This window comes from Salmo salar, chromosome 26 (genome assembly GCF_965601325.2).
Source record: "Salmo salar chromosome 26, fSalSal1, whole genome shotgun sequence".
Classification (NCBI taxonomy): Eukaryota; Metazoa; Chordata; class Actinopteri; order Salmoniformes; family Salmonidae; genus Salmo; species Salmo salar.
Genome location: NC_138316.1, coordinates 6,472,672 through 6,486,811, shown reverse-complemented (window position 1 = coordinate 6,486,811; position 14,140 = coordinate 6,472,672). Strand labels below are relative to the sequence as shown.

At 43.1% G+C, this 14,140-nt stretch overlaps 1 protein-coding gene across 2 annotated transcripts in view; it reads left to right on the top strand.

Moving 5' to 3' along the window:
- Nucleotides 1-14,140, top strand: part of LOC106587063 (sodium- and chloride-dependent glycine transporter 2-like) — a 58,867-nt gene that overhangs the window by 15,266 nt on the left and 29,461 nt on the right. For both annotated transcript variants that reach the window (XM_014174952.3, XM_045708893.2), the window contains exons 10-11: nucleotides 3,468-3,592; nucleotides 3,893-4,005. In XM_014174952.3, coding sequence (XP_014030427.1) covers nucleotides 3,468-3,592; nucleotides 3,893-4,005 — 238 coding nt within the window. The remainder of the gene's footprint in view (nucleotides 1-3,467; nucleotides 3,593-3,892; nucleotides 4,006-14,140) is intronic.

Below are 14,140 nucleotides of genomic sequence, written 5' to 3'. Positions count from 1 at the left end.
AGCTTTGAGGGCACTATGGTGTTGAACTCTGAGTTGTAGTCAATAAACAGCATTCTCACATAGGTGTTCCTTTTGTCCAGGTGGGAAAGGGCAGTGTGGTTGAGATTGAGATTGGGTCATCTGTGGATTTGTTGGGGTGGTTTGTGAATTGGATTGGGTCTAGGGTTTCTGGCATGATGGTGTTGATGTGAGCCATGACCAGCCTTTCAAAGCACTTCATGGCTACCAACATGAGTGCTACAGGCGGTAATAATTTAGGCAGGTTACCTTCGCTATCTTGGGCACAGGGACTATGGTGGTCTGTTTGAAACATGTTGGTATTACAGACTCGGCCAGGGAGAGGTTGAAAATTGTCAGTGAAGACACTTGCCAGTTGGTCCGCACATGCTTTGAGTACACGTCCTGGTAATCTGTCTGGCCCCATGGCTTTGTGAATGTTGACCTGTTTAAAGGTCTTGCTCACATTGGCTATGGAGAGAGCGATGACACAGTCGTCCGGAACTGCTGGTGCTCTCATGCATGCTTCAGTGTTTCTTGCCTCAAAGCAAGCATAAAAGGCATTTAGCTCGTCTGGTAGGCTTGCGTCACTGGGCAGCTTGCGGCTGGGTTTCCCTTTGTAGTATGTAATAGTTTTCAAGCCCTGCCACATCCGACTAGTGTCAGAGCCGGTGTAGTAGGATTCAATCTTAGTCCTGAATTGAAGCTTTGCCTGTTTGATGGTTCGTCTGAGGGCATAGCGGGATTTTTTTATAAGCATCCAGATTAGTGTCCCGCTCCTTGAAAGCGGAAGCTCTAGCCTTTAGCTCTGTGCGGATGTTGCCTGTAAACCATTGCTTCTGGTTGGGAAATGTACATACTCACTGTGGGGACGACGTTGTCGATGCACTTATTGATGAAGCCAGTGACTGAGGTGGTATACTCCTCAATGCCATTGGATGAATGCCGGAACATATTCTAGTCTGTGCTAGCAAAACAGTCCTGTAGCATAGCATCCGCGTCATCTGACCACTTCTGTATTGAGTGTATTGAGCTTTGTATGCGTCTCTGTGTGTGGAGTAAAGGTGGTCTAGAGTTTTTTTCTCTGGTTGCACATGTGACATGCTGGTAGAATAGAAGTAAAATGGATTTAAGTTTGCCTGCATTAAAGTCTCCGGCCACTAGGAGCGCGGCTTCTGAATGAGCATTTTCTTGTTTGCTTATGGCCTTATACAGCTTGTTGAGTGCGGTCTTAGTGCCAGCATCGGTTTGTGGTGGTAAATAGACGGCTACGAATAATATAGGTATACTCTCTTTTTAGATAGTGTGGTCTACAGCTATCATGAGGTATTCTACCTCAGGTGAGCAATACCTCGAGACTTATTTAATATTAGACATCTCGCACCAGCAGTTATTGACAAATAGACACACACCCCCGCCCCTCGTCTTACCAGACGTAGCTGCTCTGTCCTGCCGAAAAAATGGAGAAGCCAGCCAACTCTTTATAATCTGTGTCGCCTTTCAGCCAAGTCTTGGTGAAACATAAGATATTACCATTTCTAAGGTCCCGTTGGTAGGAGATTCTTAATCGTAGATCGTCCAGTTTGTTTTCCAATGATTGCACGTTGGCCAATAATACCGAGGATAGTGGTGGTTTACTCACTCTCCGACAAATTCTCACAAGGCACCCATACCTCCGCCCCTTGTATTTCCGTCTTTTCTTCACACGAATGACGGGGACGAGGGCCTAGTCTCCGGGAAGCAGTATATCCTTCGCGTCGTACTCATTAAAGAAAAAATCTTTGTCCAGTTCGAGGTGTGTAATTGCTGTTCTGGTGTCCAGAAGCTATTTTCGGTCATAAGAGATGGTAGCAGCAACGTTATGTACAAAATTAGCTATGAAAAATGCAAAAAAACTAAATAGCAAAGTTGGTTAGGAGCCAGTAAAATGGCAGCCTTCTCCTCCGGCGCCATAAGATCCTAAAGCTGAGTGGGGTGTGTTGGGTTGGGGAGCTGCAGTGTGGTGGACCCCTAGGGACAGGACGGGGCAACCCAGCTATATTGTGTGCAAGTTAAAAGAGCTCTACAGTACTATTAGGCCTATGAAATGAATTATATGGAGGATTTGCTGTTTCTGTGTGTTCATTTATATTTGAGGTGGATGTGTTTTTTTGTGTGTGTGTGGGTTTTTTATGTTTCCAAAACTTTCCCTTGGGAACTAAAAAAATGTAAGGTGGGAACTGGGAAGGAACTTGTGTTGGGAGAGAGTTGAGTTATTGACTAGACTGGTGGGGGTCGGGCATGCAGGTGACTCGGGCTGGCTGGTCGGTCTGGCTGGCTGAAATTTCATGTAGAGGATTTCTTAATAAAGAGTTGTTAATTTCTCAGAACAAGAATAGACTGACGAGTTTCAGAAGAAAGGTCTTTGTTTCTGGCCATTTTGAGCCTGTAATCGAACCCACAAATACTGATGCTCCAGATACTCAACTAGTCTAAAGAAGGCACGTTTTATTGCTTCGTTAATTAGAACAACATTTTCCAGCTGTGCTAACATAATTGCAAAAGGGTTTTCTAATGATCAATTAGCCTTTTAAAATTATAAACTTGGATTAGCTAACACAACGTGCCATTGGACCACAGGAGTGATGGTTGCTGATAATGGGCCTCTGTACGCCTATGTAGATATTCCATAAAAAATCTGCCGTTTCCAGTTAAAATGTCATTTACAACATTATGTATTTCTGATCAATTGAAAAATTATTTTATTGGACAAAAAAATAGCTTTTCTTTCAAAAACAAGGACATTTCTAAGTGACCCCAAACTTTTGAACGGTAGTGTACATTGATTTTCTTTTTAAATTAATCTATCCAGCAACAATTTTGTGACAGGTGAATTTACACCTCACAAAAACAAGGAAATAATGGCTGGAAAAGGGGGAATCCTGAGGTGGGCTAGGTGTTGCTAGCTGTTTGTTTATTTCCAACAGACGATTGTCATCATGAAAATCTGTCTGCTTCATGTTTTTTTTCTTGTCATGATACTTTGAGTGTTGTGATACTGAGTACCGTGACAATATCACAACATATAAACTAGAAGTAACACTGCTACTAGCAGAGACTGGCACAGTATACTCTCTCCCTTGGTATGAGGCCATAGTTTCTCACTAGAGGGAACTGTTGAACCACTCCACAAATGTTATGCATTTGGATAAGACTGCACAGAAGATAATTCATTTATTTGTTCATACATTTATTCAATATCACACATGACGATGGTCGATAGATATGTAAAAGAAGACATTACTTTAACAAAACCAGCTACTAACTCCTGTAAAACACTTAGAACATCCTAGGGTTATGTTATTATAATGTTTTGACATTTTGACACATTATAACAATTACCAACATATAGAAAACGTTCTCCAATACTGTAAGGGTTACAGCCCTGTAACATTTCCATCCCTTTCTTGTCTCTCTCTTCTCTTGTTTAGGGACACCATCATAGTGTGCATAGTTAACAGTGCCACCAGTATATTCGCTGGGTTCGTCATCTTCTCCGTCATTGGATTCATGGCCCATGAACTGAAGGTGCCCATTGAGAAGGTGGCAGATGAAGGTAAATGACACATTCATATAGGGATCATGAAGCATGCAGACCTGGGTTCAAATGCTTGAAAAGTCAAAATACACAAAGTATTTGAAATGATTTGAAACCTAGGTCTGGTAGGATCAGATAGTGTATGACCATAGACAGATAGACAGATATCTACAGAGATAGAGAGTGGCTTGGCCAATTCTGAAGTGTAATAGTACTGTTTCGATATGCACACAACCCAAGTCAGAGTAGATAGTTGCTTTTGTTCAGTATTTATTGGCACTTTTGTCTATGGTTATCAATCTGAATTAACACTCTCAGGTCCAGGCATAGCGTTTGTGGTGTACCCAGAGGCTCTGACCAGACTCCCACTCTCTCCGTTCTGGGCCATCATCTTCTTCCTCATGCTGCTGACCCTCGGCCTGGATACCATGGTAACCAAGCCTCACTGTGTGTGTTTGTAGGGCTCTATAAAATCTGTTGTATTTTTTTTGTCTAATTCTGTTTATTTTTTACCCCCAAATGACATTTTCTCTGTTTTGTTTGTGAAGGTTTCAGTTTTTCCCCTGTTTTGTCAGGTTTTCGCTCTCAAAATCATTCATAGACAAACAACAAAATTCCAAAAAATTTATCCACAAGAGTGCTTAAACCACATCAGGCAACCACTTTTTAGGGCTGGAATAACTCTGAGAATTTTTTATTTTAGGGTGTAGATACATGTGTGCAAAGCTAGAGCCTTGTTTGGTTAGCAGTGTTTCTGTAGCACACATGATTGCAGAGTTTGCTAAACAAATCACCACTGGATTGATACAAATAGTCATGATATCACTCTGCCAGGTAGGCATAGGCTACTTTGTAGTTCACATTTAATTGAGAAGGTTTTTGGGAAAGCCTTTCCATCTACCCAGAAGACGGTTATCATTATTAGCATCATCGCTAATGGCTACGCAAAGTGTTAGATAAACGCACACACAGACAGGGGCATTCCAGCGTTGCCTCTTCAGAAAGTTTAAGGGAAATACGAATCACTGATGCATTTTGTTCATGTCTTATGATAATCTTGGGTAAATGAAATAATTCTCAAATAACTTCAATACATTTAGTTGATTTCCTCCTAAGTTCAAATAGTTTTTTTATATTGTTGAATTCCGTTTCAATGTCTGGAGTACGTGATTCCGTCCGCGTTCTCCGCATCGTTGATTTTATAGGGCCTTGTGTGTGTTGTTGTGTTTGCCAGTCTTCTCCCAAGTTTGATTTCCACGCAGGCCACGAAGCAACATCAGGCCCTCTGGCACCAATATTGTCAATTGAAACCAATAGAAGCCAAACTTATTTAGGTTGGGGCAAACAGAGCAAGGTAGAGGACTGCCTAGGTAGGGGATTCCATGTTTCATACATTTTGGTTATGGGTAGTGGAGGAGGTGACGTAACTGCTCTGTAGTGTGAAACTTGCTGTGAACTGGTGACAAACAATTTACATATGTGCTATATTTAAATGCCAATCCATAATTATTTGTATATACAGTTGAAGTCGGAAGTTTACATACACTTAGGTTGGAGTCATTAAAACTCGTTTTTCAACCACTCCACAAATTTCTGTCTCCATTAGATAGGTTGATTATTCTGTCACATTGTATAATGATAGGAAGCAGGCTCAGGGATACGAATAGGGGGTTTAATTTCTCTACCCAAAATAGAGTACGTCATGAACATGATGGGGACGAAGCCCAAAACAAACACGTGTATATATATATAACACAGGGCTGTAAACCAAACAAAGAGCGAGGTGTAAACCTCTAATAAATACACGGGACGAGACCCGTAAAAACAAGTGCACACTAACACGGTAACACAAAAGCTGATACAACAGAGCACAGGACATGGAACAATAATCAACAAGGACAATGGGGAACAGGGGGCACATACAGTTGAAGTCGGAAGTTTACACACACTTATGTTGGAGTCATTAAAACTCGTTTCTCAAGCACTCCACAAATTTCTTGTTAACAAACTATAGTTTTGGCAAGTCAGTTAGGACATCTACTTTGTGCATGACACAAATAATTTTTCCAACAATTGTTTACAGACAGATTATTTAATTTATAATTCACTGTATCACAATTCCAGTGGGTCAGAAGTTTACATACACTAAGTTGACTGTGTCTTTAAACAGGTTGGAAAATTTCAGAAAATGATGTCATGGCTTTAGAAGCTTCTGATAGACTAATTGACATAATTTGAGTCAATTGGAGGTGTACCTGTAGATGTATGTCAAGGCCTACCTTCAAACTCAGTGCCTCTTTGCTTGACATCATGGGAAAATCAAAAGAAATCAGCCAAGACCTCAGAAAAAAATGTAGACCTCCACAAGTCTGGTTCATCCTTGGGAGCAATTTCCAAATGCCTGAAGGTACTACATTCATCTGTACAAACAATAGTACTCAAGTATAAACACCATGGAACCACGCAGCCGTCATACCGCTCAGGAAGGAGACGCGTTCTGTCTTCTAGAGATGAACGTACTTTGGTGCGAAAAGTGCAAATCAATCCCAGATCAACAGCAAAGGACATTGTGAAGATGCTGGAGGAAACAGGTACAAAAGTATATATATATCCACAGTAAAACGAGTTCTATATCAACATAACCTGAAAGGCCGCTCAGCAAGGAAGAAGCCACTGCTCCAAAACCGCCATAAAAAAGCCAGACTACAGTTTGCAACTGCACATGGGTACAAAGATCGTAGTTTTTGTCCCCTGGTCTGATGAAACAAAAATAGAACTGTTGGCCATAATGACCATTGTTATGTTTGGAGGAAAAAGGGGAAGGCTTGCAAGCCGAAGAACACCATCCCAACCGTGAAGCACGGGGGTGGCAGCATCATGTTGTGGGGGTGCTTTGCTGCAAGAGGGACTGGTGCACTTCACAAAATAGATGGAATCATGAAGATGGAAAATTATGTGGATATATTGAAGCAACATCTCAAGACATCAGTCAGGAAGTTAAAGCTTGGTCGCAAATGGGTCTTCCAAATGGACAATGACCCCAAGCATACTTCCAAAGTTGTGGCAAAATGGCTTAAGGACAACAAAGTCAAGGTATTGGAGTGGCCATCACAACGCCCTGACCTCAATCCCATAGAAAATGTGTGGGCAGAACTGAAAAAGCATGTGCGAGCAAGGAGGCCTACAATCCTGACTCAGTTACACCAGCTCTGTCAGGAGGAATGGGTCAAAATTCACCCAACTTATTGTGGGAAGCTTGTGGGAGGCTACCTGAAACGTTTGACCCAAGTTAAACAATTTAAAGGCAACACTACCAAATACTAATTGAGTGTATGTATACGTCTGACCCACTGGGAATATGATGAAAGAAATAAAAGCTGAAATAAATCATTCTCTCTACTATTATTCTGACATTTCACATTCTTAAAATAAAGTGGTGATCCTAACTGACCGAAGACAGGGAATTTTTACTTGGATTAAATGTCAGGAATTGTGAAAAACTGAGTTTAAATGTATTTGGCTAAGGTGTATGTTAACTTCTGACTTCAACTATATGTAGCCCTATTTGACTGTTTTGAGAGAGAGAGAGAGAGAATGGAAGAGGGAAATAGAGAGAGAACAAGAGTACCAGTGGAGAGGGGAATACAGAGAGAGGATGAGTGGAGACGGAAGAAAAAGAGAGGGGAGCGGGAAAGGGGAGCGAGAGAAGAAAGATGCAAGAGGGGGAGCTGAGAGATGAATAGAGCAAGAAAGAGGTGGGGAAGAAGAAGAGAAGGGAGAAGGGGATCCACTTCTGCCCTCATCAACAACTGCCTCTGCGGGGTGTGAACGCTCTATTTGGAGGGATCAGTGGCACATGTGGTTTCACTTTGTGTGTGATTGTGGTGATTTTTCTTTACACAGCACTCCTCTGCCACTGAAAAGCTCATAGGGGTTCATGGAAATAAGCTGTTTGGCCTCCGTGGAGCTGCAGAGGAGTATTTGTATTTATTATGGATTCTCATTAGCTGCTGCCAAGGCAGCAGCTACTCTTCCTGGGGTCCAGCAAAATTAAGGCAGTTATACATTTTAAAAACATTACAATGCATTCACAACAGATTTCACAACATATTAAGTGTGTGCCCTCAGGCCCCTACTCTACTACCACATATCTACAATAGAAAATCCATGTGTACGTGTGTGTATAGTGCGTATGTTATTGTGTGTTTGTATGCATGTGTCCCCGCTGTTCCATAAGGTGTATTTTGATCTGTTTTTTAAATCTAATTTTACTGCTTGCATGAGTTACTTGATGTGGAACACAGTTCCATGTAGTCATGGCTCTATGTAGTACTGTGCGCCTCCCATAGTCTGTTCTGGACTTGGGGACTGTGAAGAGACCTCTGGTGGCATGTCTTTTGGGGTATGCATGGTTGTACGAGCTGTGTGCCAGTAGTTCAAACAGACAGTTTGGTGCATTCCCAAATACAAGTAGTGATGAAGTCAATCTCTCCTTCACTTTGAGCCAAGAGTGATTGAAATACATATTATTAATGTTAGCTCTCTGTGTACATCCAAGGGCCAGCTGTGCTGCCCTGTTCTGAGCCAATTGCAATTTTCCTAAGTCCCTCTTTGTGGTACCTGACCACACGATTGAACAGTAGTCCAGGTGTGACAAAGCTAAGGCCTGTAGGACCTGCCTTGTTGATAGTGCTGTTAAGAATGCAGAGTAGAGCTTTATTATGGACAGACTTCTCCCCATCCTAGCTACTATTGTATCAATATGTTTTGACCATGACAGTTTACAATCCAGGGTTACTCAAAGCAGTTTAGTCTCCTCAACTTGCTCAATTACCACATTATTCATTACAAGATTTAGTTGAGGTTTAGGGTTTAGTGAATGATTTGTCCTAAATACAGTGCTTTTAGTTTTTGAAATATTTAGGACTAACTTATTCCTTGCCACCCATTCTGAAACTAACTGCAGCTCTTTGTTAAGTGTTGCTGTCATTTCAGTCACTGTGGTAGTTGACGTGTATAGTATTGAGTCATCCGCATACATAGACACTGGCTTTACTCAAAGCCAGTGGCATGTCGTTAGTAAAGATTGAAAAACTAAGGGGCCTGATTCTACCTGGATTTTGTTTGAGGCTTCCATTAAAGAACACCCTCTGTGTTCCGTTAGACCGGTAACTATTTATCCCCAATATAGCATGGGGTGTAAAGCCATATCACATATGTTTTTCCAGCAGCAGACTATGATTGATAATGTTAAATCCACAATGAAGTCTAACAAAACAGCACCCCTAATCATTGTTGATAGACAACAATAATTTTCACCTCTTCCACACTTACTTTATGGAATTGAAAATAAAAATTATTGTCTTTCATAATTTGGTCAGATATACTTGGATGTGTAGTGTCAGCGTTTGTTGCTGGCATATCATGCCTAAATTTGCTAATCTTGCCAATGAAAAAAATCATTAAAGTAGTTGGCAATATCAGTGAGTTTTGTGAGGAATGAGCCATCTGATTCAATGAATGATGGGGCGGAGTTTGCCTTTTTGCCCAAAATCTCATTTAAGGTGTTCCAAATCCTTTTTACTATCATTCTTTGTCATTTATCTTTGTTTCATATTGTAGTTTCTTCTTCTTTTTATTCAGTTTAGTCACAATCGTCAATAGTCACATCATAAACATTCTATTGAAATTGTTACTTTCATAGTGAAGTCTATTGTTTAGACATGCAGCTAGCTAGCTAAACAATGAACCATAATCCCAACTCATAATGTTACTACTCTGCATTAATCTGGCTCTGAGATACAAATAATATTACTACACAGCTCATACACATAACTTTAGCTAGCTAGCTAACAGTACACTTGAACTTGAAATGAAAACGACTTTCTGACAAAATTAGAAAAGTGTATTATCTGAAAATGTAGCTAGCTAGACTCTCTTACCCGTATACATGGATGGACGCTTCTCCCTCTCTGTCACAGATGCCATGGTTGCCCTTAGTTTGAAGATGTATTTTTGCAATCAAACGGCAGAATTTTCTCTTTAGCTATCATACTGTAATTCCACTGATTTCAAAACTCGGTCCTCCAGAAAGTGGAGAGCAACACTTATGCAGTTCTACTATGTCATATCTTTCAAAAAAGCTGCGTTAGAAAGGATTATCTACACATACTGACCAGCTTATATTATAGAAAGAAGCGCGCTACATGGCAGACCAATCCAAACTCATCTCTTGGCATGTCCAGCCCACTCATTATCTCAGCCAATCATGACTAGCGGGAAGGTTGCTGACTTTTTCCATGGCAAAACCAACTAGGCTCGTAATTTAACAATTTTATTCATATTTACAGATGGCACACAAGTTTGTTATTAAGGCACATGAAAGTTCACATGTTCCAGAAGGCATTTCTTCCCAAAAATGCATTTTGATTCAAATAAAAAAAGTTTACGATCAAATGGCTTTCCTGTAAAGTAGTGACATGCGACATACACCTAGTTTCCTGAAACGAGTCACAATGATGTGATACCAATAGTATCTTTCAAAACTTAACCGAATCAAAAACCGTGGCTTGATAGCAGCCTTGTAGGAAAACTGAAAGAGAGAGATGCTGCTTATGAACAGGGCAAGGTGACCGGGGACAATAATTTGGTTAGACAGTACAAATATGACTTACACAGATCGATCAAGATGGCGAAAAACAAGTATAGAGACAAAGTGTAGGAGCAATTCAGCGGGTCGGACACAAGGCGTATGTGGCAAAGGCTCCTAACGATCATGGATTACAAAAAGAAAGCCAGCCACATCACGGTCACCGACGCCACCCTACAAGCCAAGCTAAACATATTTTTCTCAAGATTCAAGCACAATGGGCCGCCCCCAGTTGGTGAAGGTAGGCATCATTACCTCCTCGACACTGATCCTCAACCCGGGGGCGCCACAAGGGTGCGTCCTTTGTCCCCTCCTGCATTCTCTGTATACCCATGACTGTGTGGCCTCACACAGTTCCAACTCCATCATCATGTTCACTGAAGACATGACTGTAGTAGGCCTGATCACCAATAACAACGAGACAACCTACAGGGAGGAGGTAAACAACCTCTCCCTCAACGTTAGCAAAACAAAGGGGCGCATTGTGGACTTAGGAGGAAGCAGGCTGGACACGCCCCCATCCTCATCAATGGGGCCGCCGTGGAGACGGTAAATAACTTCAAATTCCTTGGCGTACACATCTCAGACACACCGTAGTGAAGAAGACACAACAAGAAATTCAGCCTGTCCCCGAGGGCCATCACAGTGTTCTACAGGAGCACCATCTGTAGAACACCATTTTGCAACTGCACATGTGGACAAAGATAGTACTTTTTGGAGAAATGTCCTCTGGTCTGATGAAACAAAAATAGAACTGTTTGGCAATAATGACCATCATTATGTTTGAAGGAAAAAGGCGGAGGCTTGCAAGCTGAAGAACACCATCCCAACCGTGAAGCACGGGGGTGTCACGGGCTGGCTCGAAAAAACAACAGGAGAGGTAGAGTCAGGCGCAGGAGACAGAGAGTTCTTAACCACACTTCTTTATTCAAGACAACTGGATGTGGTCGCCAAAAATATAGGGGCGCAGCCCTTAACTTCTTGGGGCTATGTGGGACGCTAGCGTGCCACCCGTGGTGCACCCTATCAACAGCAGGTGCATTTCAAGAGCGGCAAATTTGAAAGCAAATAAATGTCAAAATTCAAATTTTTCAAACATACAACTATCTTACACCCTTTGAAAGATAAACATCTCCTTAATCTAACCACGTTGTCCGATTTCAAAAAGGTTTTACGGCGAAAGCATAAAGTTAGATTATGTTAGGAGAGTACATTGACAATAGCTGTGTGTAATGTTTTGTCAATTCAAAGACAGGGTCACCAAAACCATAAAACCAGCTAAAATGATGCACTAACCTTTTACAATCTCCATCAGATGACACTCCTAGGACATTATGTTAGACAATGCATGCATTTTTAGTTCTATCAAGTTCATATTTATATCCAAAAACAGCGTTTTACTATGGCATTGATGTTGAGGAAATCGTTTCCCTCCAATAACCGGCAGTCAAGTCAGCACCACAAATTAAATAATTAAAATTAGAAAACATTGGTAAAATATTATATTGTCATTTAAAGAATTATAGATTTACATCTCTTGAACGCAATCAACTTGCCAGATTTAAAAATAACCTTACTGGGAAATCACACTTTGCAATAATCTGAGCACTGCGCCCAGAGAAATATGCTTTGCTATACAGACAAACGGCCATGTTGGAGAGATCTAAAATCGAAAATACTATGTAAATAATCCATTACCTTTGATTCTCTTCATCAGATGTCACTTCCAGGAATCCCAGGTCCATAACGAATGTAGTTTTGTTCAAAAAAGCTCATCATTTATATCCAAAAAGATCCGTGTTGTTAGCACATGATCTAAGCCAGCCGGACTTCTCGTCATGAACGAGGGGAAAAAATATATTTACGTTCGTTCAAACATGTCAAACGTTGTATAGCATAAATCATTAGTGCCTTTTTTAACCAGAACATGAATAATATTCAAGGTGGACGAATGCATTCTCTTTTATAACGTATTGGAACGAGGGTACCCAACATGAACTCGCGCGCCAGAGTCTAATCGGCCATCACCGTTCCATGGCTCTTGTTCGGTCAGATCTCACAGTAAAAGACTCAAAACACTTTGTAAAGGCTGGTGACATCTAGTGGAAGCAATAGGAAGTGCCAAAACATTAATCAACCCCTGTGTGTTTCAATGGCATAGGCTTAAAGGTAATTCAACACATCAGGTATCCACTTCCTGTCAGAAAATGTCTCAGGGTTTTGCCTGCCAAATGAGTTCTGTTATACTCACAGACACCATTCAAACAGTTTTAGAAACTTTAGGGTGTTTTCTATCCATATATAATAAGTATATGCATATTCTAGTTACTGGGTAGGATTAGTAACCAGATTAAATCGGGTACGTTTTTTTATCCAGCCGTGAAAATACTGCCCCCTAGCCCCAACAGGTTAAATTATTCTGCGGTGGTGTACACAATGAAAACAAACCACAGGCAGAGGAAAAAAACAGTACACGTTCCTATAGCACAAAACCCGGACAGGAAACACAATCACGCACAAACACATACATCCTACGCTAAACTAAATACCCCCCCCCCCTACTAATGACTAACCCAAAACAGGTGCGTGCCTACCTAGACCTAACCAACAGAAAGTGAAACAAAAAGGGATCGATGGTAGCTAGTAGGCCGGCAACGACGACCGCCGAGCTCCGCCCGGCCGAGGAGGGGCGGCACCATCCGTCACTGTCGTGACAGTACTCCCCCCCTGACGTGCGGCTCCCGCAGCGCGCCGACGCCGGCCTCGAGGACGCCCCGGAGGGTGAGGCGCAGGGCGATCCGGATGGAGGCTGTGGAACTCCCGGATGAGCGCTGGGTCCAGTATGTCCTCCACCGGTACCCAGCACCTCTCCTCCGGGCCGTACCCCTCCCAGTCCACGAGGTACTGCAGGCCCCTCGCCCGGCGTCTGGAGTCCAAGATGGACCGGACTGTGTACGCCGGGGGCCCCCCGATGTCCAGGGGGGGTGGAGGGACCTCCCGTACCTCATTTTCCTGCAGCGGACCAGCTACCACCGGCCTGAGGAGAGACACATGAAACGAGGGGTTAATACAATAATAAGAAGGAAGTTGTAATCTGTAACACACCTCGTTTATTCTCCTCAGGACTTTAAATGGCCCCACAAACCGCGGACCCAGCTTCCGGCAGGGCAGGCGGAGGGGCAGGTTCCGGGTCGAGAGCCAGACTCTCTCCCCTGGGGTTAACACGGGGGCCTCGCTGCGGTGCCAGTCAGCGCCCGCTTTTTGTCGCTCCCTGGCTCGTTCCAGGGATTCCTGCACAGCGTCCCAGGTCTCCCTTGAGCGCTGAACCCATTCCTCCACCGCAGGGGCCTCCGTCTGGCTCTGATGCCATGGCCCCAGGACCGGCTGATAACCCAACACACATTGGAATGGTGACATGTTGGTGGAGGAGTGGCGCAAAGAGTTCTGAGCCATTTCGGCCCATGGCACGAACCTTGCCCACTCCCCTGGCCGGTCCTGGCAGTAGGTCCGCAGAAACCTGCCCACCTCCTGGTTTACCCTTTCTACCTGCCCATTACTTTCGGGGTGAAACCCCGAGGTCAAACTGACCGAAACCCCCAGTCGCTCCATAAACGCCTGCCACACTCGGGACGTGAACTGGGGGCTTCGATCTGAGACGATATCCTCGGGCACCCCGTAGTGCCGGAAGACGTGGGTGAATAAGGCTTCCGCGGTCTGCAGGGCCGTAGGAAGACCGGGTAACGGAAGCAGACGGCAGGACTTAGAGAACCGGTCCACAACGACCAGGATCGTAGTGTTGCCCTGAGACGGCGGGAGATCGGTCAGGAAATCCACCGCCAGGTGGGACCATGGTCGTTGTGGAACCGGGAGGGGTTGTAATTTCCCTCTAGGCAGGTGCCTGGGAGCCTTACTCTGAG